The sequence below is a fragment of the Ostrinia nubilalis genome, chromosome 27 (genome assembly GCF_963855985.1).
Source record: "Ostrinia nubilalis chromosome 27, ilOstNubi1.1, whole genome shotgun sequence".
Lineage (NCBI taxonomy): Eukaryota > Metazoa > Arthropoda > Insecta > Lepidoptera > Crambidae > Ostrinia > Ostrinia nubilalis.
This window is the reverse complement of record NC_087114.1, coordinates 4,670,311-4,697,387: the sequence shown is the minus strand read 5'-3', so window position 1 is coordinate 4,697,387 and position 27,077 is coordinate 4,670,311. Positions and strand designations below refer to the sequence as shown.

Here is a 27,077-nt window from a genome sequence, read left to right as displayed (position 1 = left end):
AAATAAATAAATTTCATTAAATTCTCTTTGAATTGTAATAAATAAAGGTCTACAAAATTACTCTGAATTTTTTTCCTTGAATTTTCAAAAGTGAATTTCTTTCTGGATTTTTATTACATGTCACTTTGGTGGGTTTTTCATTGAAAATTATTTTTCAAACTTTTTAATAAGTACAACCATTAGCCTAAAGAGGCATCGCCTACCTACCTACTCATTAATTCATTTGCCAAAAAAAGATTAAGAACGTATCATTTGTAAGCACACACAACTAGGCTGGGTACGGTCGAAGTTAGGTGGTGCAACGCAGCCTAAGCGTTTTTTAATTCAGTACACCGTTGAACTACTAAAATGACGGACGCGCGCGAAATTTTCCTAAGAAACATTTTACAAACGATTGCTGTCGACCAAAAATATGAAGATGCTGACATAGAAACTTCAATTAAACCCACAACCGGCTCCAACTTCACTTCTCGACTCTTCAATGGGACTATCAAATCAAAAGGCAAAGAACCCATCAACATATTCGCGAAAGTGGCTATCATCTCTGAATTATTCCGAGAACAAGTCAAAACTAGAATCTTCGACATCGAAAGGACATTCTACACGAAGCTGGCAAAGTCGTACAGAGATATAGAAGAACGGCATAATGTTCCAGAAGAATATAGACTGGTCATTCCCAAGTATTACGGAGGCAACGACGCATATTTGAAAGAGGTAATAGTGCTGCAGGATTTGTATATAGACGGTTTTGATACATACGACAGGCTTAGGCCAATTGACTGGGACTACGCGTCGAAAGCAGTTGAAGAACTAGCGAAGCTCCATGCTTTATCAATAGCATTTCAAATTGAATATCCGGATGACTACGAAGAATATTCCAAAGTGTTAAAAAGAGAAAAAATGGAGGAAGACTCAATCATAGCAGTAACAATGAAACAAATGGTGAGCAAGACAATCAAGATGATACGAGAGGAGAATCGAGAGAAAGTGGAGAGATTCTTCGACTCGTTCAGTATGGAGGAGACCCAAAAGTTTTATGAACCGCTGAAGAAGCCAGTTATCGTGCACAGTGACTTCAAGCAGAGTAATCTGATGCATAAGTTCGATGAGGTAAGTTAAAACGTGTAATACTTGACTTGACTACTGAAATAAACGAACCTTAACTTCGAACTCCTCCTATGTTCTTCTGATTAATTTCGTTGCGGGTCCAATGACAGTTTAACTTTCCCCTGGAACCAACTTGACCTTCACTGGTTAGGTTTTTATTGGCTACACAGCAGTTGCAGCGATGGGAAAGAGAGGTGGGAATAGTCCCGTACTGTAATAAATTGAGAATAACTATGAAAACCCATTCTATTTTTTGAAATGAACCACTAGTCTGAAAAGTGCGTAACTTTTTTTTCTCAAATCTTTGGACAATTTGCGTTTTCAAATGACATTTACCTGTAGGTAATGTCCTTCTAATTTTGTCCTATTTATTTAACAATGTTTCAACAACATTAAATAGTTAGGTACCTACATTACCTGAAAAATAAGCCAATTACAGAAACATATTCAACTACTAAAGCATTATAATAAATTAACCTAATTTAAGTAACTACAGTAATTCAAAATTAAATAAATTAGATGTGAATTTCAATTCCGATGAATTGGAGCACATAATTATCTTAAAATAATATGTTTTAAATTTTCTGTTGAAGGGAAACCTAAAAACCTTATTACACTGGCGTTAAGAGTTAAAGATAAAAATGTTAGTTTTCTTGAATACATTTACTTAACTTATCACAAACTAGAAGGAAGTCAAATACATAGATCTAATTAATGTTAATTTATTTAATGATGCTGTTAATTCAGTATTAATGGGTTAATTGGGAGGCTATTAATACATTGTCACACTTTCAGGAAATTTTTCGTTAACAGTTCTGTTTTTTTTGTATAAACCTAACTTAGAAAACCTAATTTTAGAAAACCTAAGTTTCGAAAGGTCTAGGCTAGCTAGGTAAAAACGAAAACTTGCTAAACAATGTTGGCTAGTAATAATAATAAAAAAACATCATCTTATTTCAGTCACAAGACGTCCAATGCTGAACATAGGCCAAGATTTTCAGTTTGTTAATACATAATAATATATTTATGAAATATAGGTTTACCGACTAATGCTTTATGTAAAAAAAGTTTCGAAAGGTTAATTATTTAATTATTAATAAACTGACAAAAACCTAAGTAGAAAACCTAGCTTATTGAAAACCGAACTTTATGGAAACCGCACTTGTAATCTAACACTGAAAACCTATTTGAAAACCTAACTTTAGAAAACCAAAATTTCTGCAAACCTAACCTTCGAAAACTCAACTTTCTGAAAACCACACATTACGAAAACCTAACCTTTCTATCCCTAACTCGCAAAAATGACAAAAATTGAATTATTTTGAAATAGTGTTTGTGTAAGATTTAGGACCCCTCTCACTCCTTGTCACTGGACCCTCTTCTCCCCCCTTTAAATTGTGAAGTAACTAATTTATGGAATGCCTCTTAACCTACTTGTTTTTTAACTTTCCAGGACGGCAAACTCCAGATAGTGATCGTAGACTACCAGTCCTTGCATCCAGGATCTGCTGCCAACGATTTGCTGTATTTCATCTTTACGGGGTCAGACGGGGCGTTCCGAGCCAAGTACTTCGATCGGCTTATTGACCACTACTACGAGCATATGGCTGCTGCGTTACGGAGGCTGGACTTGGACCCTGAGGAGGCTTTTCCGAGGGATATCTTTGATGAGGAGTTGAAAGAGGTAAGTGGTAGAAATATCCCCAACTGCAGGTGGCGGCGATTAAAGGTACTATTCCAAACTGAGTTACCAAAGATGTAGACGGACTGGAAGACGTTTGTCAGGCTTAATATGGTCAACTGACGATCTGGTGAAGGAGCTTGGAAGTTGGCAGCGCAGGACCGATTGTTGTAGAAATTTCTTAAGAGCTCTTTGCCCGAAATTATTTTCGACGAAACGAACGAAAAAATAGACGCCATGTTGACTATCACACTGTTTTTGTGCTGTCGTCGCTTTATTTTTTGCCACATCATCCTCAACCATCATTATCTTATTATTTGAACCTGTACAGTCAGCCACACTTATGTTACAGAATCGTATAGCTATTACATCTTGAAAAGCCACAGTGCTTACAGGCCAATATAGCGGCTTAAATAAATTCATATTGGAATTATTTTTTGCTTTCCCATAATGTTACATTTGGATTTTCAAATAATTTTGGACAATATGAACCATGTCTGTCGCTACATTGGGCTATATCCCACCTTTCGTTCTCACCACTGCAATTCCTGTGCAGCCAGGATCTACTCCTTGATTACAGTGGGTTGTGAAGTTTATTATTTCCACAGATGCTGCCCTTTGCCCTGATGGTCTCCGGAATGATGCTGCCCATGATTTTCAAAGATGAAGAACAGTTCGGCAATGTAGACGGTGGCGTGCTGAAAAACGTTGATGACTTCGAGGGCATAGCGGATCTAATGACCAGGGCCAACCATTTCGCTGTGCAGAGATTAAATGAGATTGTGGATGATTACGTCAGATGGGGGGTGTTATAGTCAGACTGCCCCCTCCCCCTGAATCAGAGTGCCCGTCCCTGGATCAAACTATCTCTCACCCTTGATCAATCTACCTCCTACCCTTGGATCAAACTCCCTCCTCCTGGATTATACTGCCCTACACCAAAATCAGAATTCTCCTCACCCACTTAGGTCAGACTGCCACCTAAAACCCGGTCTCCGAGCACGTAGAATTTTGTCCAATGACCCCAAGCTACCCATCCTTATCGCTCGCGCGTAATTATATTGCTGTCGCGACTGTGCGACGGGCGCCCGCAGTGAGTGTGCGAGCGCAACAGCAATATAATTACGCGCGAGCGATAAGGATGGGTAGCTTGGGGTCATTGGACAAAATTCTACGCGAGCGAGAAGAATGGGTAGTTTGGGGTCATTGGACAAAATTCTACGTGCTCGGCGATCAGACTATAGGTCAAACTGCCTGTCTGGATCAGAATCTCCCTGGATCAGAGTGTCCCTCATCTAGATAAGACTGTAAGGTTTAAAAGTGTAGAACTTTTCATTATTAGGAATTGTCCTAATTTAAAACTATACGCATGAACAATAGGCTGTCCATGATCCTGATAGAACAGGAGCACTTCGCCCATGTAGACGGTGGCGTGCTGAAAAACGTTGAACACTTCGAGAGAATGGCGGATCACAGAGGTTGAATGAGATTGTAGACGATTACGACAGATGAGGGTGTTATAGTCAGATTTTCCCTCTGTTTGAATCAGATTGCATCTAGATTGGACTCCCCATCTGGATCAGACTCCCCCCTGTATCAACTGCTCCCCAGTTTCACTTCTCCCTGGGTCAATCTGCCCTCCCACTGCATCCCTTTCCTTTGAATCTGAATCCCCCTACTGCCCCCCTCCCCCTGGATCAACTACCCCCAGTTTCACTCCCACCTGGGGAGACCATGTATCAATGTAGAATCTTTCAATATAATTTGTTGTTGATTAAACTAATTAAGTGTGTACCTACCTAAAATGTAAATAGTGCGTGCTAGAAGTTACATTGTTGTGATAAATTAAAATGAATAATTAATAAAACTTTATTTTATAATTTTGGTTTTTAAGTTTTAACTTATTATTATTACCTATTCTTTGATTTTTAAACTGTAAAAATATTTGTATTTTCCTATCAAGGTGCGGAATCCAAAAAATGGGAAGTAGATTTTTTTAAATCGTCGTCATCCTCTATAGATGAAAATGATGATCATAAAGTAAAGGCTAATTGATGTTGAGTAGAAGAAAGTTGTTAATATAAAATGAAACAACAAATTTTATCAAGTCAGTATATTTGTTAAAAATTCGTACACTGTCATATTACACTGCCGATGTCGTTCCAGAACCCCATTGTAAATTAAAATAGTTACATGTGTTAGACCAATGGAGTAGTATGAAACGGACATCGGAATAATTCGTTGTTACGAAACACATAAGATAGTGAGAGAAACAAGCGATTTTTTGAGACAGGTCGCCACAAAGTTGCGACTAATCGCACAACAAATTTTACTAGCCATAAATGAGACTAATCTACGAAAGAGGTACAATTTCATGGTCTAAATAAAAATAGATCTGCAACAAAAATTGTCTACAATTTTTGCATCTCTGTGGCACCTGTTCAAAATCAATAGAAAAATACATAAGCTGTAATAAAATAGCACCGAATCGGGACGGACTACTGGCGATATTAAATCTTAAAAATAAAACTAGCTTAAAAAATATGGCATCCATCGTCAAATCGAAATTGAAAAAGTCTAGTTAAACTAAAAATCTGAATTTTGGGTGTCGAAGAGGGAATCCCACCACCTAAGTATAAAGGCCTGCTCAAACGTCACTTACACAGAATAGAAATATCACAAACAATATTGCTTCAAACATTACTAAAATATGGTAATTATTAGTTTTTATTATAGTATTCAGTAATTTTGTTAGAGTCGGTATAAAATATTAACTAATACATGTTATTATACTAAGTTTTCGCAGGCCTTTAACAAAACCCTTATACAAGACCAACATTTTGTCATGTTGATATATTTTTAGATTATTTACGTAATGCAAGGCAACCTTCTTATATTACGTATGACACTCCTCTTTTCTAAAATTTTTCTGTTTTTTTTTATTAAAAAAAAAGTCTATAATATTTTTTTTACGCAAAAAATCGAATCGTGTCGCATCTCTGTGGTGATCCAGTAAAAAATTTTAGAAAAGAAACGTGTTACTTAAAAATAAAGGACGGATATGATTCAAAACATTATCACATTATAAATATTATATTATAAAGTACGTTTCCCATTTATGGTAGGCATATAAAACTTACATACAAGTTGGTAAATTACAAAAATAACTAACTATAACTGACTTTCGTTGTGAATTTGAACACAACAATTGAAATATAAACTAAAAAAATCAAAATGCACTGCAATTTTTCTCGATCACAAATTTTTTTTTGTAAAAAAATCGCAAACCAAAATGGCATTTTTAAAATAATATTATGCAACTATGATGTTATACTGTAGTTAAAACTAGAGTGTAATGTATAGTATACGAATTAAAATTGTTAAAGAACTGACTTAGGCAGTGTAGGATAGTTTATTCCAATGTAGAAATCTTTAAAAAATATTTAATTTAACACAGACCGGGCATTTTCAACTAAAAAAAATGTCTCAAAAAATATTTTGTACTTTTTTTATACGGAATAGTATTTTTGAATATTCAGGCGATCATTAAAAATTCGATGTAGATAATTTTAAATACTAATTTGACTCTCATTAATACGCGCACATATTTAAAGATGGCGAGGCATTTAAAAAATACTTTTTGAAACCCAATTTCAACACATGAAAATACACTTGATACAAACCTACGCATGGACGCCAATCGGTTTAAATTTAAAAACGAGAAGAGAACTAATTGGGTTTTTTCTGGTATTTAGTGTCCTTTTCAAGAATTTCTGGCATTACTGTCAACCGCCAAAAACTATACGACCGCGATCGGCGTCCATTGAAGTTCTCTGACCGCCGATCGGCGTCCATTGAGACTTTCTGACGATCGGCGTCCATTCACCAGCTTAGCTGGTATGTGAGTACCCTGTGTTAGTGTAAGGCCCACTGTACAAGGAACTGCCAGTCCGACTGTAAGTCTTGGGGCTTCGTCTGCGAGCCAGTATGTAGGCTATGGCCGCGATGACGCAAATCATCAGGATGACTCCGGCGATGCAGATCCCGATGGCGAAGTTACGCTGTGATATGCAGATCTCGTCTTCTTTCTGAAAATAATGTAAAATGTTCTAATTTTAGTACATGTAATAAAAGATTGAGTACCTATTATTGCAAGAAACATCATTCATCGTGATTCACAGTGAAGACCATGGTCCATGACAGTCTGGAAAGGTACACTGACTGGAAAGAAAATTTGAGTATTAATAGATACTGCTGCATTAACCAAAATGACAATAAAAATGTCGATGGGACAAATGATCATCATCATTTCAGTCACAGGACGTCCACAGCTGAACATATGCCTCCCCCAATGATTTCCAGATTGGCCGGTTAGAAGCGGTCTGCTTCCAGTGCCTTCCTGCTACCTAAATATGAAGACAATTACAAATAGAAGGCGTCCACAACTGAGTCTCATGGTCATGGCAGATCTTGGATACCTTCTCACTGAACTGGTCCCCGAGGCAAACTTGTCCTTCACTGGCTGGGTTATTATTGGCGGTCAAGCTGTAGATCCTGGCTACACAGGAGTTGCAGCTGTGGGAACGAGAGGCGGAAGGTTTACCTTCTCACTGGTGACCTATTGACGGTCAAGCTGTAGATTCTGACTACACAGGAGTTGCAGCGGTGGGAACGAGAGGTGGGATTGTGGAAATGGTTTACCTTCTCACTGGTGACCTCGTCGCTCTCCAGCGAGTCGGCCTCTTTGACGTAGAGGCTTCAATTGGCGGTCAAGTTGTAGATCCTGGCTACACAGGAGTTGCAGCTGTGGGAACGAGAGGCGGGAGGTTTACCTTCTCACTGGTGACCTCGTCGCTCTCCAGCGAGTCAGCCTCGTTGACGTAGAGCCCGGTGAACACCTCCACAGTAGCGGGGGAACCTTCATCCAGGTCCCTTCTTGGTCGTCTGCTCTTGTCGGCGCAAGATTTTCGTTGCTGGAGACAAAATTATAAATTAGCGTTAGATTCTGCAATAGAATAAAGTTTATTGTTTTTCTAGTTTAGATATAGGATATGCTGGTGTTTATTAGATTCCCTCGGATATCGACACCGTCAGGCTATTGGCGCCTAAAACCTGCACGCTATTTTATTGTCAATGCCATCTTGGGAACGGGGGTCCTAGCATTCCTCGGTGCTTGAATTGAAGCCGTTATTTACATAACGGATCTAAGTATCCGATATAAGTACCACCTGATTGGGAAGACCGACGATCTCAAGAAGACAGCTAGTTGGAAGAAAAATAGCAGCATATTGTTCTTTGTGGATTGACGTTGCGTTGCGTTGTTTATTAAAGCCCGGTCTCCGAGCACGTAGAATTTTGTCCAATGACCCCAAGCTACCCGTCCTTATCGCTCGCGCGTAATTATGTTGCTGTCGCGCTCGCACACTCTCTGCGGCCGCCAGTCGCACAGTCGCAACAGCAATATAATTACACGCGAGCGATAAGGATGTGTAGCTTGGGGTCATTGGACAAAATTTTACATGCTCAGAGACCGGACCATAGAACAGACCTACGCTAGAAATCATGATGATAATAATATTATACTCACACAAGCCTTCTTACACAGCTTCACCCCACAAGTGTAGTACACGCTAGGGCTCCACGCAAACTTGTGAGCTGAGAAAGAGACCTGGGCCCGCATGCTATCGGCCGAGTACTGGAATACGCCCATCACTGCACTGTCCAGTGGGCATCTGGAAATAATAGTTGCAAGTCAGACCTAGTAAAGTATTGCACTGCTCAATCTAGGGAAAGCAAATCAAGTCAAAAGAAGCTGGGAAAAATATAATTAACTTTAACATTGCTGAACTGTGGAAGTCAAAAACATGAATGGTGGGAACGGGAGGTGGGAATAGTAATTAATACCATAGTAGTAGGCATACGCAGTTACGCACAGTAGTCCGTGAGCCCACTCAAAACCGAAAATTGTCGATTTTGCGGCCGAGTCAAAGGACTTGAAGTAGTCCAAAGTTTGAACAAAAAACGTCTACATTCCTTGGATAATGGTTTGCAGTCGCGTCGATATCTCATCATTAGGAATTTGAGCGTTATTGTAATGAGAGTTCACATCGCAATGGCAGCTGCCACTTGAACGTCCATGTTGCCTACCTACTGTGCGGCCTCTGAGAGACTGGGTTCCTCGCGAGGTTGCATAAGTGTGTGGATGTGGATATGCGCTTCGAAATCCAGATAACTTCGTCGAAGCGCTGAAGCGAGTAGTGTAGCTGAGATATTAGAGTAACAAAAGAAGGAGACAGAATATATGTATACCCGTCCTCGTCGATCAGCTTGTGCTCCGCCCACCCGAGCGCGTCGTGCACGTAGCAATCCCGCACCAGCATGCCCACATTATCCTGCTTCTCCAGGGAGACCACCAGGGTCACCGTGTCGCCCACCTTCGCTTCGGACACCTCCTGAAGTCAAGAAGAATATTATTATTGGTTTGTTTCAAGCAACTGCTGGACAAAGGCCCCTCATAGGGAATTCCGTAATGACCGGTCCTGCGATGCCCGCATCTAGGTGCTTCTCGCGACCGTCACAAGATTTTAATTCCATCTTGCCCACACTACTGCTTCCGCTCCGTAGTGGCCCTTCGATAACTTTTCGTTCCTATGCTACAGCCATCATTTTTACGAGCTATGTGCCCCGCCCACTGCCACTTAAGTAAGTAAATAAAGCCTTGGACTCATGCAGCCCTAAAATAAAGCTTGCACTATAGGGTTACTGGACTACGAATAATTTTTTTTTTAAACATACTGCACATACCTACGTTATTGTTCACAAAACGTTGCAAATTGGCAAAGTAGTTAGGTACGCGAACTATTGAAAGATTTTTCACTCACATGTTTATCTTCAGGGTCCCCTTTGAACAGCTGCATGGTGACAGAGGGAAGCATGACGAACTCCTTCTCCAAGTCTTGAAGATCACTGTAACAAAAATTACGACAAGTGAGAACTCGTCATTCTTAACATGCTAAAGTCATTGTTCTAATAGGTTTTCTATGTAAGTCCTCAGACTATTATGTGCTTTAGGATGTGTATTATCACACCCACACCCTAGTTTGGTCCTAATTGAAGTAATTTGTAACCATAATGGTTAGGACCAAGTGGGTGTGGTTGAATTATTACCTTTTATGTCTGCCATTTTGCGAAGATGTTCAGATGTTGCAAGCTTGTTTGACATTTCCGAACTTGATAAGATTAGAATGGGTTCTTTCACCTTCAGTATTTGGTTATTATTGACGCGATTAAATAGCACGTAATACTTAGGATCTTAGGAAAAATGAAGTAAACAAGTCATGTAGATACTTGTCTAGATCAGTCAACGTCTTCCTCCCTACCATTTTCCGGAATAATATGAAACTACCCAGTACACACTAAGCTAATATCTATAGATGCTAACAGTGACTACCACAGATGGATAAAGGCCGTCCTCATGAATTTTTACAATGACTAGTCTACTTCTCTTCAGAGCAGCTAAAGAGGCCTAATAACTTAAGATGACCCTGTCCAGCTCTTCTTAAAACCAGTTGTAAGTAAGTATTGGTTAGGCAATTTCTCCTAAAGCCAGACCAGCTAATGAGGTAGTCTACTTATGCAGGTCAGCCAGTGCCTTCCCGGGGTGGTCCCCTTGGTAGAATAAGTTGGACTACAAAAAGATTGTGCTACTAGCAAAGTACAGAAACGTCTCCTTAACCAGCTAGAGAGGATAATGATAATAAAATCATGTCTAGCGCTCTTTAAAACCAGCTTAAGTCATCTACCTGTCAAGGTCAGCCAGTGCCTTCCCCGCGCGGTTCTGTCGGAGTTTGGTTGGGTTATTGGCGGCCAAGCTGTATATCCTGGCTACACAGGAGTTGCAGCGGTGGGTACGAGAGGTGGGAATAGTCCCGTATGTATCTAAAGAAGTCACTTACCTGTCCAGGTCAGCCAGCGCCTTCCCCGCGTGGTTCTGTCGGAACTACATCAGGTCGTGGCGGCGGTAGTGCCAATGCACCTCGTAGACACTCTTCAAGAACAAGTAAGAGCAGGCCAATGTACTTACGATGACCCTCTATAAGACTAGCTAAGGAAGCCTCTCTTTGAGCATGTACCTGTCAAGATCAGCCAGTGTCTTGCTCGTATCGTTTCGTTGCCAGAACATGTGAGATTTTCCACACAATGACCTGTCGAGCTTTCATAAAGAGACTGTATATCTACCGCTGCTTTCAAAGTACTTGGTTTTCGCTTTAGGACTTCTTGAGTATAATTAATGTACCTGTCAAGGTCAGCCAAGACTTCTCCACTGGTCTGGTCTTGCTGGCGGAAAACGTCTGATTACAGACTGCACTTCTGGCAAAGTACAGAAACGTCTCCGACCAGCTAGCGAGGAATCAGCTACCGAAGAACGTTATGTGTAGCGCTCTTAAAGACCAGCCAAAGTAGTCACCTGTCAAGGTCAGCCAGCGCCTTCCCCGCGCGGTTCTGTCGGAGTACGTGGAACTGCATCAGGTCACGGCGGCGGTAGCGGCAGCGAACCTCGTACCCGCGGCCCTGGCCCGTCACGATCTTGGGGTGGGGCTGGACGATGATCATGTTGTGGTACTCTACGGTGCCATCGTCCTGAAACAAGCAATAGTTAAATTAGGAAATGGAATAGAACAGAATTTAGCACGCAAAATATTGCAAATCGTAAAAGTAAGCAAAAGAGATGTGCCAAAAAAGAGGTGTAACAGTGACAATATTTTTGCTTATTCGCAGATTGATCTTGAAGTTAAGGGGTGATAAAATGCTCCTCAATCTGTCGTTCCTCCCGTAGGCATCTAGGCATCAGCAGAAAAAGCGACAAAATGATCGAAAGTTAGCCACTTTATCGGCGGTGATGGGACAAGTGGCGGAATTATCACAAAATGCCTAAGGCATAGTAATTACATACGGCAAAGCGCTTAGATGACCTGCTTTAGGTACTAATTTATAACCATATCTGGCAAGTAATATAATACCTACTTTATTACTTTTTCAAATATCAACCATTTAATAACCGAATTCTTAACACTTTCTTCCCTTTTGTTAATATTCCCGGAAAGGAGGAATGACATCACAGGGTGCGCAATTGCGCATGCGACAATGGCGGGACGTGACGTCACGTCCGCGTCGCGCACGAATTTCGGAAGGAAGTCGGCATTTGAATTTCAAATTTTAACGGTCGTGCAAAAGAACTTGTTGAGGGTATTCTATTGTTTGTTTTATTGTGGCAGTTTTCAGTTTATTTACGAGTATTAGGTCGAGTTTCTTTTATGTCATTGTGTTCTACACTGAACCGTCCCAGCTTTGACATTGTCAGGAGAGCGCTCTATCAATAAAATAAAATAAAAGGTATTTATTTCAGGCATAGCCCTACTGGATTGTTCAATACCTCAGTAGGTATAATAATAATAATCGAGTGATTATTAGTTCGGATTTCTGCCACGTTGAACTATCTTAGGCTGAGTTGCACCACGTAATTTTGACCTTAACTACCTATAACGATAACCGGCGTTTTTTGTATGGAGTTTGACAGATTTTTGACGTTTGTCAAAGTTAAAATAAGATAGTGCCACCCAGCCTTAATATTTACAGGAGTGCGCTAGCGTATAGCTACTATCATTATGGGTTGTTAGTTTTTGATTTTTGCAACTTGACGTTGCAAAATCGCTTGACTATAGTTTCAACTAACTTTTTCATGGAAGATGGGTTCAATAATAATCGATTCTCAGGATCATCATCACAGTGTCACAAAATTGATTGTTATGGTACATGTGGAGATTATTGTCATATTTTAACTTTCAGAAGTTCAGAAGCTTCAGTTTGATACCCAGATGCTGAAAGTGGAAAACATTAGACTTTCATATTTCACAAGAAATATGATTTTGTCATAAGTTAAAAGAGTATTTGAAGTAAATTACGACTTAAGTAATTAAGCGTAACTACGCCTTAATATTTTTTTGTCATTTAGTCTAAAGTAAAGAACTACATTATGAAGAAAGCCTTCTCTTTTGAATCTTAATAGTGTCATTGTTCTACAAAGTAGTTTGATTAGCAAAAAGTGATACAATTCTAACTGTGCCACCAATTGTAGTTGCGGTAAAATTACATACATAATATCCATTCACAAACCACAGCTGCTAGATGACCAAAGCTACCATAGAGTAGGGGAGACCGAGGTAGGTAAGTTGTGTCATTGTAAATTTTTTGGATAGCTAGTAACTAAGAGCGAGTTCGCAACAGCGCGTATTTGTTAGCTCGAGACTTGAACTAAAAACTCACTGTTAGGAGCTCGCTAGTGGTTAAAAAGTTCAAAAAAATAGACAATGTCACAACTCACAACTCTCCTCTGTCACAATTCTCCTCGGTCTCCCCTAATGATGATCATGCTTCGTTGACCTTAATTATTATAGGTTTTTTCTGTAGTTATTGAAATGTCAGAATGATAGAGCATTTTATACACAAATGCTATAACTGTTGTGTAATTTGAACAATCATTGCATCAAGTTCAGGAAATCATGCTGATTTTAAGTTTATCTCTACTGCGATTGGATAGAAGTTGTTTTGTTTTTGAACAAACATCGTCATTATAGGACAGATAGGCAGGAAGATATGCAGAATTAAATTGATAAGAAGTAAATTAGGAAGCTGAAAACGACTTTCCTTTAATACCTACCTTCAGTGAAAAACAAATTATTATACCTTCATAAATAAACTCGGCGGACCAAAATATTTTGTAAGAAAATGTATTTATTTCCATTTGGGTCCTTTTATTTAGTCCTATTAGTTATAATGTATCGCATAAAAGTATTATTTTTAATAATTCTATGCTATTATTATCGGTGAGTGCTTACTTTCAGCAAATAATAAGACATGAGCCACAGGTTTTTAATAAAACCGCACAGTCCACAAACCTGCTTGCGAATAGGGATGGCGATTCATTAAAAACATCGATTCTTAAACGATATGAATCGAAAGCTGATAAATCGATTCTCAAAATAAACTGAAAAAGATCTATTTTATGCAAATCTATCTCCTTTAGCTAAAGTCTTAACAAGGTTTTTTTACAATATTATGCTATGGAAGAGCGGCTTGCTCTGACCAAGGTGCTTATATACTTATTGGAGGAAGTCCACACCTAATTTGTAACCCTAAGATTGCAGCGAATAAATGTTTTATTTATTTATAAATAAATAATACTAATTATAATTCTGGAAAACGCAGCGTTGGACGTCCACCCACAAGGTGGACCGACGACCTGATAAAGGTAGCAGGAAGGCGCTGGATGCAGGCCGCTACCAACCATGCGATGTGGAAGTCATTGGGGGAGGCCTATGTTCAGCCAGTGAACGTCCTATGGCTGAAATGATGAATTATAATTTGTGACGCCGATTTAGAATTATACTTCTTATCAATATTGATAAAATCGAAAGTCAATCTTCAAGAGCGAAATGTCGATTGATTCAGTACTAAAAATCGATTTAAAATCGTTTTTGTTTGCAAATATTCGATTAATCGATTACAGATCGCCATCCCTACTCGCAACTGGATACCGCCCACCGCACATAGCAAGGCCATTGAAAGGTCGGTTGTCTTTCTCCATTTATATTTTATACTTGATAGTTTTATCTGTATGCCACTGCCCCAGGCTTCGCTTGTGTCTTTTGCTTTACTTTGCGTTTAAAATAAATATACCCTTGGACGGCTTACACAGCGCCATCTAGTCTCAGACTAAAACTAGTTCTACAAGAACCAGATAACCGATTGAAGATAAATATTTATATGTTTTTGTACGTGTCAAGTTTTCCAGAAGACGTCCAAAACTGGGCAAATGCCTTCCCCAAGTCACGAAATTAAAATGTATGGTGTCAATCTATACTAATAAATGCGAAAGTAACTCTGTCTGTCTGTTTGTCCTGCTTTCACGCTTAAACCACTGAAACGATTTTGATGAAATTTGGCATAGAGATAGTTTGAGTCCCGGGAAAGGACATAGGATAGTTTTTATCCCGGTTTTTGAAACAGGGACGCGCGCGATAAAGTTTTTCTGTGACAGACAAAATTCCACGCGGGCGAAGCCGCGGGCGGAAAGCTAGCGTACTCAATAATTGATTGCAAAATGGTGTTACAAAAGATAGTTAAAAACAAAACGAAACAAATCATTCTAGTTTTAATAACCCAATAAGTATGGAATATATAGCTGAGAGGAATTCCAGCTTCAGCCTGATCATCACCTTCTTCAGACTCCGAAACTACTGGACCGATTTGAAAAATTCTTTCACCATTAGAATCTCGGCATATACTGGCCCGAGAAAATCTCCAACGTCGAGCTATTGGAACGCTGCCACGAAATTCTCATCGACCAGCAGATCAAGCGCCGCAAGTGAAACTAGATCGGCCACACTCTCCGAAGGGATCCCGATCACATCCCCAAGCAGGCTCTGAATTGGAACCCCCAAGGAAAACGCAAACGTGGTCGCCCCAAGCAAACTTGGCGCATTGTGGCAGACGAGGCGAAGAAAATCGGCAAGACTTGGAGCGAGATCAAGCGCGAAGCTCAAGACGAACGCGATGGAGGATTGTTATGGACGCCATCTGCCCCATCTAGAGGGCATAGGACCTTAAGTCAAGTAAGTCATTAGAATCTTACATTTTTAATGAACATAGGTACGTTTTAGACGGTACGAAATTCGCCGGGTCAGCTTGTAGGTAATAAGTATTTGTCTTTGTTTAGCTAAAACAAGGTAGGTAGGTCACCTACAAATGTAACTGAAACACTGACGCTTCTCACATTTTTATCAGATTGCCAACGCGTAGACGTAACTCTGTAATAAGATGTTAAGTGGCTGATTTATCAGCCTTTCCAACGTTATGTAAAGTCTACACATTCATTGCACACTTTTATTTACAACTAGCGGCCGCCCGCGACTACAGTACGCGTGGACCCCGTTTTACCTCATTCGGGGTTGAATTTTGCTCGGAAATTATTCGATTTTTTCTCGCCGTAAAAACTATTCTTGGACTTCAATGAACATTAAAAATAGAACTGGTAAAATTAGTCCAGGCGGTTTGAGTTATGCGCTTATTACCAACACATTTTGCGATAATTTTTTATATTAGAGATTACATATCTTGAGTTGAAGATGTTAACATTTAGGATATAAACAGGTGTAAGTGTAATAGAATGTCAAAAGTTTATTGGGAGAGAATGCTATATTGGCATTAAGTCCGGATGCAGGCCGCTACCAACCGGGCAATATGGAAATTATAGGGGGAGGCCTATGTTCAGCAGTGGACGTCCTGTGGCTGAAATGGTAATGATGAAGATGATGATTACGAGTTTAATGATCATTATTTGCAAAAAATCTATACTTTCTAATTTACAAAGTCTGTTTGTTTAATTGAACGCGCTAATCTCAGGAACTACTGGTCTCATTTAATTTTTTTTATATTGGAAAGTCCATTTATTGAGGAAGCTTCAGGCTATATAACATCACCTTACAGCCAATAGGGCAGAGCAATAAAGAAAAATGTTGCAAAAACGGAAAATATTATTCATACTATTTTTACGCGTACGAAATCGCGGGCATAGCTACTCGTAGTTTTAAATAATTATTCAAGACAGTACAAAAGACTAGATAGTATAATTAAGTATGTGATTGAATATAAAAAGATTATCAATTGAAGACACTCTATTAGATCAAGACATTACTATAATCAATAGCATTATTGTGTCATCTTCACTTACGGATAAACTGCGCCTACGCATGACGTCACGATTCACCTTGCGCGCGCATGTCGTAACACTCCTTATAAGGCAGGAGTATTGAGCTCATGCCCTTATTACAGTAAATTACTTGTTTAAGAGGTATTTAATTACAGATGATTAATTTGTAATTGTCATTGAAGCCTGTATCACCTGTATGTAGAATGTTATAAGTGATCGAATCTCTAGAATTAGGTTCGGTCTTGGATTTGATTCCCAAGTGGGACAAATAATAAAAAAAAACTTTATTTGATTGTCCTCTTTTGAATCAACCTGATTTTCTGAGAAGAAATATTATGTTTTTGTATATGGAGGGTACAATAAACTGTTGGTCTGATTGAAGCATGTAAGATTTAAAAGAAACCTACTTATTCATAGAAAATTCCCATTAAAGTTGTGACGTAAGTGATAAGTCCACTCGATAGCAAAATTATAATTATGTATTTTGTCATTACAAGGTCGTTTGTGTGGTAGATGGTACACAGAAAATTGCAAAGAATTTGATTTGAATTTTCACAATTTTCTTCATGAATACTGGTTTAAAATGAATTTACGTAATAAACTTAAATAAATTAGTTAGCTTGAAACATACTTTATATCTTCAAGTGCAAGTGTGAAAATATGAAAGTTTTTTTGATAAGGTCGAAATAATAATAAATCAGCTGTCCCATACAAGTAATAACAAGTAGAACTACTTAATAATAAACTCAAATTTAGACCTCTAAAACCTGCGTAGGAGTTTATGAATAACAAAATGTTATTTTGCATAACATTATTTATAAATGTCTGGGAGCCTTATTTGAAATGTCAATTTTTATTAGGCGACAAGATCAGTAAGGTGTAAATAGAGGTGGCTTGCGAAAGAACTACCTATTTAGTTTAGGAATGAAGATTTCACTTTGATACTACGTACTTTATAACTAGCTGTGCCCGCGACTTCGTACGCGTGAAAATAGTTTGAATAATATTTCCCGTTTTTGCAATTTTTCTTTATTGCTCCGCCCCTATTGGTTATAGGGGCTGTTATATAGCCTAAAGCCTTCCTCGATAGATGGGCTATCAAACACAAAAATACTTTTTCAAATGTAGTGGTTCGTTCGTAAACGTGGTTCTAGCAGAGTAGATAGAACCACTCCCACTCTTCCCGTGGATTACGTAAGAGGCGACTTAGGAATAAATGTGAACATCAGGCCTCCCCAACCCGTCTGACCAGCGTGGGGAGTGTAGGACAAATCCTCCAAATGCAATGCGCATAAAAAGGTTCATCACCTCAGACTGATGTCGTCAGTATTATTCTGACAATGGAGGAACGACAGTGCAAACACATGTATGTCAACAAAGTGAAAAAGTCAACAAGTACAAAAAATCTACGTGTGACTTTTTCACATCCCTTTTCTTTTGTAAAAACAAACGAGAGTAAAAAACGTCCTTGTTTTGTTTTTTATTTATTTAGGACGCACTTTAATGTTTGTATTGAGTCAATATTGAAAGGTTTTGTCTTGTTAAGGTAAGTTTTTTATAATATTTAAGTTACTAAAAACTGTGTGTGAAATGTTTCTCTTAGCGGATTTACAATTCAGGCGGGCGAAACCGTGGGCAAAATCTAGTATAGTTCTTGCAACTCACAAAGGCTCACTTTACTTGTGTACATGCACATAACGATAGTGTAATGTCTATCAAAAGTTTTGAAAAAACGAACAGTTAGCGATGCCACCACACATCATGTAAAGCTCACTCGATACGCTATATTGTCATCAAAATAACCTAACCTTCAGACGCTGGTTAGAAAAATACAACTACCTTCTGTGATATAAATCTATAATGTCCATCACTGGACGTAAATATGCTGTGATTATACATTAGTCATGCAAGCATGTATAAATAATGACATCATCAAGGAAACCAAACGAGTTGTGGCTGTTGCCCTTGATCATGCATCTGATTATTAGCACGGAGAGAATAACAAGATGTATATTTGCAAATATAACTTTAAACTAAAAAATAAAAAGAAAATAAATATAAAAATAGTTTCAGTTAATGCCCACGGCTTCACCTGCGAGTTTCTAGCGCGAATTTCGTACGCGTGGATCCCGTTTTACTCCCTTAGGTGTTGAATTTTGCAAAATCCCGTCTTAGTGAGTACCTACGTTCTAAAAGGAACATTTGAGACTGCTGGCACTTGTAGTTTTTGAGATTTCGTAATGAGTGAATCAGTCAGTCAGTGACCTTTCGCTTTTTATAGATACCAACCGGTCAACCAACCGGACAACATGGAAAGCATTGGGGGAGGCCTATGTTCAGCAGTGGACGTACTATGGCTGAGATGATGATGATGATAATGATGATAGATAGATTCGTGTAGTAGACTATTAAGTGCAGTTCTGACTAGCCTGTATTCAATTTAATTAAAACAACGTTTCTATCATGCCAAGTTTCCAGTGTCCGCTGCACCTCACAATAGTAGATTCGAATCACGTGTTTCCTCGTTGCATTCGCTTACTTACGTAATGTCAGTCTGACTGCATAGGAACGACGCACAGTGAACGAGAGGTAACATATTTTAAGTAAATTAAAATTAATTAAAGAAAATCCTTGGGGGAGGTCTTTGTTCAGAAGTGGACGTCATTTGATTGAAACGGAAGAACGAATGAAAGTAAAATTATATCCCATCGAAAACCTTTTTATGTAAAATATATGTTGCCAAGATGAGACCATAATGGCTCGCACTGCCCAAAGTTATCAGATCTCATGTAGAGCCAAGCTTCTAACTCTACTCGCCCTAGTTACCCCCATGTTGGTACCCGCTGAAAATCAGCTTCGTGACTTGACGACTTGTGTGTGTCATGTCACGATTTACGCTGAGCGGGCGCCTTTTCAGCATGGCTCAGTAATATTTAACCTCTGTACATGTATGCACATAAATGTTAATGCTGAATAAAGGTATTCTATTCTATTCTATTCTAGTTTCACAAGCTCTACACCTTAGTCAAAAAATGCCGCTTGCTCATTTTGTAACAATAAGAATTAAATGATAGAAAAGTATTTTTTCTCATTATGCCCATGTGACGTGGCGACACTGCCAAGCCATAGTTTAATTTTGACTAATAGAGTTTGTAAAGTCAGTGTGTGCTTTTTAATTATGCTTACAGCATTGTTATGTTCCAGCAGTTAAATTTATTTATTTATTTATTTATTTATTTAAGGATAGTACACAGCACAATATCAATCTGTATCTAATAACAATGTTTTTTAGTAGATTTTGTAGGCCAATTATGACTATCCAACATTAAACATTTCTATATACCTTCTCGAGTGACAACCATTATGAATTTAAATATCCTACTGAAGGGAAGCTAAAACGTTAATATAATTTAAACAATGATCCATCACACACTGCACCATGCATACCACAAGTTTGTTTTTTTTTTTTTTTTTTTTTTGCATCCTTAATGGCTGTATCGTGCGCTGCCAATGTGCTGAAGATAATTCTTGCATGGACAGCGCCCAACACAACCTAGTCTTGCTCACACATAAAGACCACCCAACACCACTAAAATATAAACATTATACCCACGCAATGCACATAAATGTAAGATATCGTTCCTCTGTGGTCGAGGAATCCTGGTAAAGCTCGCTACCATCTTCGGCCTGATCATCACTTTCCATCAGGTGAGATGCAGGCCAAGAACTTCCTCGTTGTGGATGAAAAAAAATCAAAGCACTTTATTTTTTGAAACTTGTATTTAATTTTGTATGTTATTAAAAGGATTAGGGATCAAATTATAGTTGTTCAGTGTCCGCCAAACTTTACTAGTGGGTGTGAAGCAGCGACAGTACAATAGCATTAGGAATGCCGGGTCGTGACATGGACAAGACATGGCCAAGTTTAGAACTCCATAAAGGTAAGTCCTATTACTTCTTTCATAGATAATTTTATTTTCAATTATCATACTAATAACCTAGCCCTAAGATCTTGTTCTATGGTGACTAGGTAACGGATAAACATATTTAAATAGAAACATATCGTATTTACAAGGAAAATCTATTATCTGTCGTGTCATCGGTAAGTCAACCAGTTCTATGATTGGTATAGTCAACACTTCAGACAGATATTTATGTTGCGATAGAGCACTTACTGCAACTTGAGAAGATGCCTATAGGTATTAAGCTTGATGTGTGATCTGTCATCATCATCATCAGCCTATAGAAGTCAACTGCATAGTCTCCTCAACTTCAAAATCAAATCAAAATTAACAATTTCTTTATTTGTGTTGCGACTAACTTAAGGAGCCTTTACATGTGTCATGATTTTTTTGTGTAAAATAACTAAAAAAATAAGAGAGAGAGTAGCTTAGAAAGCGAAAGATCGTGAGTTCAATTCCCTCTTGAAGCAATGAGTTTTTCAAGTGTTAAAAACGGTTTGATACACTCTTCACGATAATATTACTAAGTATACTTTTAATTTATGAGAGGTACTTACATTGTCCTTGGCCATGGTGTTGCACCCCATAAGAGGGAGGGTGTACTTCAGTTCCCCCCTCGCATGCTCGTACTCCCGGAGGCAGGAGGAGTTGCTGCCCAGACCGGCCGGGTAGACTATACCGTTGAACGTGTCGAAAAGGTCACTGTGGACGAATGAATGAATGAATTAATCCAAAAAGAAGTGAGTTTTTTACAAACACTTCAGTACGGCTAGCAAACTTTCGAGTTCGAATCGTTTGCGTATTCGAATCGCTATCAATAGATTTAGTACGAAAATTACAACAGCGCCCTTGTGAACTTGTCGTAAAGTGAACTTAGTATGAGAAATGGTTGCACGAAACTTATTTTGGGAATCAAAATTGTCACGTTATCGTTTAATTCGAAGGTTGAGTATCGAATTTTGTCGAATACGCAAACGATTCGAAGACGAAAGTTGTTCATGCTAGAGGTACAGTTGTATCATATTCATCGTATAAAGGGGTCTTCAGCGCGTACGCAAGAAAATAACTACAAAAAATTTTGAATGTTGACGTGTTTTTGTTGATTGTTCAGGGCAAAACACGCGCTGGAGACCGGGCTTTAAATAATGTATTTTAATTTCGTGAAGATATACGAACAGTATAAACGAATCATATAAGCCATAAGACGTCTGAAATAAAGCTTACGAAACATAAACCATAAATGAACTCTGAAATGAAGCTTAAGCTTTTAGAAAAGCTGCGGCAAACAGACAAACATCTTAACTAAACTTCCGTCTTTCCAACGTCTTACGGAACCTTAAAACTGGTCTAATGTTGAAGTTATTGCTGTTGCTATTAAATAGAGACGATTATGAAAGGAGAAGGGAATTGCGAATGTTAGGTAAGATGAATCCCCGTCATTTAGAAAGGGATCACCTTTCTATAACTGGCCGACACTTCCTTATACAGATTAGCCTAAACAAAACGTCTCAAATATAACTACATAGCTTTTGACTAGCCTTAAATATATTAATACTTAATAGTAGCTTTCCGCCCGCGGCTTCGCCCGCGTGGAATTTTGTCTGTCACAGAAAAAATTAACGCGCGCGTCCCTGTTTCAAAAACTGGGATTAAAACTATCCTATGTACTTTCCCGGGACTCCAACTATCTCTATGCCAAATCAGTCGGTTCAGTGACAGACAGACAGACAGTTACTTTCGCATTTACAATATTAGTAGGTATGGATTTATTTAAGGGAGTCCGTTGCTACACAGTACTGCAGTGATGGGGGGGAGCTGTCCTGATTCTCCCCTACCGCGCTGTGAGTATGTTTGCCCCGGCTTGCTCACGCGCTGAGGAGGTAGGAACGAGGTGAGAACACTCCCTCAATCCTAATCAAGAGGTGAAACCACTTGTGGCTGAGGAAGCCCTTGCGGTGGATCAAAGTTGTACCGGCACGTTGTAATTTAATATTGACCTCTTATCTGATTCAGTGCCTGAGGCATAGGAGCGACACGGGAGGGTGTTTTTGAGACGTCCAACGTTAGTGAGTTCTTTCTGTCAGATTTGTATGCTCTGTCACGTCATAATAAACAATGTCACCCGAGTGTCACTTCCATACCTCAGGCTCTGAGTTAAGCGGTAGGTAGTTTAATAGGTTATCAAGGCAAATAAATAGGGCCTATCCATGTTTCCACTGTAGGGTCTTTTAAGTTAGCATCAATATAAGATACATTGGAGTTGCTTCCCCCTTTCTGTTTTTTACGTAATGCTTAGAAATCTTATCCCTAACTTGGGAAATGATATGATTTCCATAGAAATGTTCATTTTCTATTTCACTTATTTCAAGGTTTTCGATACTATACCTAGTGTAAGTCTTGTTAAAGTGCACATATAAAAATAGGTGTTTCACCTATTTTCAAATGTGCGCTTTAACAAGAAGCACACTGTATAGTTAACTTTTGGTATCTACTAACTTAGGGTGGATTCGACCAAACAAGAGTAAATATTAATCTCAGAATAAATTGTCAGTTTTGACATACATATTATCCCATACTGTGAAACTGTCAATATGCCAGTTATACCAGGAGTTATTCTCGGATAAAAATTTGGGTCGAATTGGGCCTTAGTAGGTTTATGGTAAACCTACTAAGGCCCAATTCGACCCAAGTTGCCTTTATAAGTTCTTTAACTAAGTTTAGTTTAACTCAACTTTAGAAGAAGTCAAAGTTAGAGTAACTATATTTTTCTGCAAAACAAAAGAACTCACTTGTTTTCATCAAACTTGCGGTCCACATGCGCGAGCGAGACGGTGATGTGCATGCTGTCTCTCTCGCACGCGACTGTGAAGTCGTCGATCGGCGCTTGCGCGGGCCATGACGTCGCGTCGTCTTCGGTGGTCACTTCTGTGGTGGTCTGTAGTTCTAGAAGATAAAAGAAGAATAATTTAAATCAAATCAAAAATATTTTGTTCAATTTAGGCCACAAGTGGCACTTATGAACGTCAAAATATAGTAAATAAAAAAAAAGGTAGCCCTTATGGGGCACTTTACATGTCTCCTTATCTTTTGGGCCCTACCAGCGCTTCGAGACAAACATATGGCAAGTTCTGAGAAGAAACGCCGGAACAAACTCAGTCACCACTAGTTGCTAGTAATTATCTAGCGGCAAGAATAACCAAATTCAAGTACATCAAATATGTGCAGACTGAACTGACCAAGCATCCTTGTCATCAATATAGTTTCGAACCTTGTAGCTCTATGGACATAAGGGTATTTTTTATTTAATAAAGAGGTAGTCCACTTAAAGTACCCGCCCGAATAGCACCTGCACGAACAGCACTCACAACACAATAGCCTAGTGCTGGCTGCTAATCTACTATATAAAAATAAGTCGGGTTTTCCTCCCTGACGCTATAACTCCAGAACGTACGAACCGATTTCCACGGTTTTGCATTCGTTGGAAAGGTCTCGGGCTCCGTGAGGTTTATAGCAAAGAAAATTCAGGAAAATTTAACAAACGAAATTCCACGCGGGCGAAGCCGCGGGCGGAAAGCTAGTGCTAAATAAATAATTATTTGTTAGATAGCAGTGTGCTTGCTTACCATGAGTTTACGTTAGGTGTGTTCGCTAGCGACTGCGCAAAAAGTTAAATGATAAATTGTACAGAGCCCCTAGCGCCTAATTTCAAGAACCAAAAACTTCATAGATTTAAAACTTAGTAAAACTTCTCATGGTAAGTACACAGGACGTTATCAACTGAAAATGATCACTCTAAAAGTACCAGGGCAACATAATCTTACAGGAGCTAAAGTTTTCTCGATATTCCCGAAAAAAATAATCTACGTAGTAATAAGAACGTCAACTTTGAATAAAAGCTTTCAGTTCATAAACGTTAAGAACCTAAGAACAATTAAAATGTTTACATAAAACTTGACTTGATTTTTACCAGTCTTTTTCCCCCCTAAACATTTTCAAATATCCAAACCTAACTTCGCACATAACAGTAACTTCTACATAAAAGTACTTCAATTTTAAAACCAAACCCGTCCCGAAGCCAAATTATGTGTACTTATATAGAAATCAACTGTTAAGTCATTTGGTGACCGCGGCGAGGTCATCGCCCTGCGTGCGCGCATCCTTGCTAGGCTAAGGGACTGGTGCGTCTTTTAAACTTCGTGAGGCTTGTTACAAAAAGTTAAACGCCTGTTGAAGACTTTTTTAAATTTTCATTTAGTATGGAAATGTAATTTTAAACCAAAAGTTCAATGTGTGTCTTTTTGTAATAAAGTCCCGTAAGATTAACAAGATACCAAAAATATACTTAAAAAAATACTAGGGAAACTAGCTAAAATCTTTCGAAAATCGGCATTAAGTGCCTAATATTACGTAAATACGGGAAATACAAAATAATGTTGAGAAATTTTAAAAATTTCCCACATAAAGAATTTTCATTCACTCCTAACACCTTATTAGCAATTTATCAACTTTCATCCTCTTTTTAACCGACTTCAACAAAAGGAAGTGGTTTAACGTTAAAGCCAAATCAAAGTCACGAAAACGTTACAAGCTTATAACTTTTGTTTAACATCAGTATTGATTGATCTTACGGAAGTACTATTAACACCTTGAAGTGTTACTTTTAAGATATTGCTGAGAAAAAAAACAATTTCCGAACACGACTAGTCATGAAGGTGCTAATATTGTTAAATATTTCTTCATTCTTCCTATTATTACAACAGATTTGTAATTGATTGTATTTCGAACAGTTCTCACAGTAAAGATGTGCAATATAGCCTTGAAGATCGCAACCAGTAGAAAGCTCTCACGATTGTATCTTAGCAGCTTTTAAAAGTTCTATTTTGAAAAGTGAGCATAGGTAGGCACTAAAACCACGTAAAATGCCTCTTGATCTTGATCAATGACTAATTTATTATTTGTATTTTTTCAAGTCTAATTTGTCCTGATATTTAAATTTTTGTACGTTCCATAAAACTAGGTAAATTTTTGTACGTTCCATAAAACTAGGTCTACGTCTACGTTTGTTTACTTTGAAAGTGTTTTCAAAAGATTTCCAAATTGTAACACAAAAGTTACTCAAGCCTTGATTTCAAAACACCCTGTCCCCAGGTTTTCGAGTCCTTTCTTTAGAAGTTGCGCGAAAGTAGCTTTTATTACGACTGCCGAAAGTTTCTTTTCCCTCCGTTTTCAGTGGCGACCACTGGTGATACACATAAAATATTTACAAGGCTTTATGTGAGTTTAGTAAAACACAGCCTAAATAGAACAGCCGAAACAAACAACGAGAATAGTCCTTAGTTTTTTGTGTGTCCAAAAATAGTTCCTGTCCTATCCCATAATTATATTTAAGATCGATCAATAGAATGGAAACCACATGATTTATTTACCTACTCATGCGGTAGGCCACTGTTACCACGGTCTTTTTTATAAAGGTTATTTATTAAATAAACCTTTGTTTGTCACCTGTCATCCGCTTTGCACCAGAGGGAAGTCGAACCTTATAATTTCGAACTCCTACGTTCTTTTGATTAATTTCGTTGCGGGCCTAATGACAGATTAACTTTCTTCCGGGACAAAGTTGACCTTCACTGTTTTTTTTAGCCGTTACATCTTTGATTTAAATATTGTCTTAAATCCTGCGTAAAAGTGACTTAAAGGTTGGGTTTCTATTTGCGGTCAAGCTGCAGATCCTGACTACACAGCAAGGAAGTCCCGTGACTTAAAAAAGGTGAGCATTCTCATATCGATATAGGTAGTTAGAGATGTATTAAAATGATGGCCTGAGCATAAAACAAATTATTTTTCACTCTTTTTTTGAATGTAAAAAGATATCGTGTCCTGACTGATCACCGCGGACTGTGGCACAAATTACTGGACATTGAACATGTTCCTTTTACCGGACCGGTCCGGCTGACTTTTGTATGACTTGGCTCGTATTCAATTGGCTCTTGTTAAAAAAAACTAAGTTTTTGTTTTGAGGTTTTGCTCTGTTTTGGTTGACTCTGTTTTTAAAAAATAAAACAGATTATCGCAGAAGATAAAAAAGTCTCGTGGTCTTCATATTATGCCCTGTCACTTGGTGCGATATCATAGCTAATCATTACTACTATCAACTATCATCTTCAATCAAATCGCGTATACAGGGTTTCCACCCTGTATACGCGACGTGAATTTTGTAATGCCACCTGAAGGAAAAGTGCACTTAATACTTTAGATAGAAATTTTTACTCAAAGAAAACATTCCTTTATTTTTGAAAGCATTCAAAGATTTCCAAAAATTTGCTTACTACACCCGGGAATCGAACCAACTAAAATATGTTAAAAATTACACCCTGTCTTTTAATGCATCGATCGTTAGGGTTAAGTATAAGGATAAAATCTCTCAAACAAACTTGATAAATGAAATGAAAGGAATACCATGAAATCTTAAATTATTGTAATTATTTAAAGAAAATTGTATGGTATGGTGTTAAATTTTCGATTTTTTTTTTCAAAAATAAAGGAATGTTTTTGAGTAAAA

General features: G+C 38.3%; 2 protein-coding genes across 4 annotated transcripts in view; one reads left to right on the top strand and one right to left on the bottom strand.

The window, feature by feature from the left end:
* Positions 1–288: 288 nt before the first annotated feature.
* LOC135084853 (uncharacterized) lies at positions 289–4,434 on the top strand. 3 transcript variants are annotated; one of them, XM_063979591.1, is made up of 4 exons: positions 289–1,110; positions 2,561–2,791; positions 3,397–3,478; positions 4,056–4,434. In XM_063979591.1, exons 1-4 carry the CDS (start codon positions 349–351, stop codon positions 4,085–4,087), a joined length of 1,107 nt encoding a protein of 368 aa, XP_063835661.1. In that variant the 5' UTR covers positions 289–348; the 3' UTR covers positions 4,088–4,434. The 3 variants fall into 3 exon arrangements, with proteins under 3 accessions (XP_063835661.1, XP_063835660.1, XP_063835659.1); XM_063979590.1 differs by having other exon boundaries at positions 4,033–4,434; XM_063979589.1 differs by lacking the exon at positions 4,056–4,434 and having other exon boundaries at positions 3,397–3,954.
* A 1,894-nt stretch (positions 4,435–6,328) lies between these two features.
* LOC135085006 (cuticlin-3) overlaps positions 6,329–27,077 on the bottom strand; it is a 56,090-nt gene continuing 35,341 nt past the window's right edge. Inside the window, exons 3-10 of the mRNA XM_063979781.1 lie at positions 23,308–23,461; positions 21,076–21,220; positions 11,256–11,428; positions 9,670–9,754; positions 9,098–9,240; positions 8,376–8,520; positions 7,621–7,761; positions 6,329–6,876 (exon numbers count right to left, since the gene is read on the bottom strand). Of these exons, the coding sequence (XP_063835851.1) occupies positions 6,679–6,876; positions 7,621–7,761; positions 8,376–8,520; positions 9,098–9,240; positions 9,670–9,754; positions 11,256–11,428; positions 21,076–21,220; positions 23,308–23,461 (1,184 nt within the window). The 3' untranslated portion in view covers positions 6,329–6,678. The remainder of the gene's footprint in view (positions 6,877–7,620; positions 7,762–8,375; positions 8,521–9,097; positions 9,241–9,669; positions 9,755–11,255; positions 11,429–21,075; positions 21,221–23,307; positions 23,462–27,077) is intronic.

Bases quoted from the DNA above. Each gene is read 5' to 3' on its own strand.
- LOC135084853 (XM_063979589.1), top strand. From the start codon at position 349: ATGACGGACGCGCGCGAAATTTTCCTAAGAAACATTTTACAAACGATT. The intron at 1,111-2,560 runs GTAAGTTAAAAC...TTAACTTTCCAG, and splicing joins TGATGCATAAGTTCGATGAG to GACGGCAAACTCCAGATAGT. The intron at 2,792-3,396 runs GTAAGTGGTAGA...TTATTTCCACAG, and splicing joins TTGATGAGGAGTTGAAAGAG to ATGCTGCCCTTTGCCCTGAT.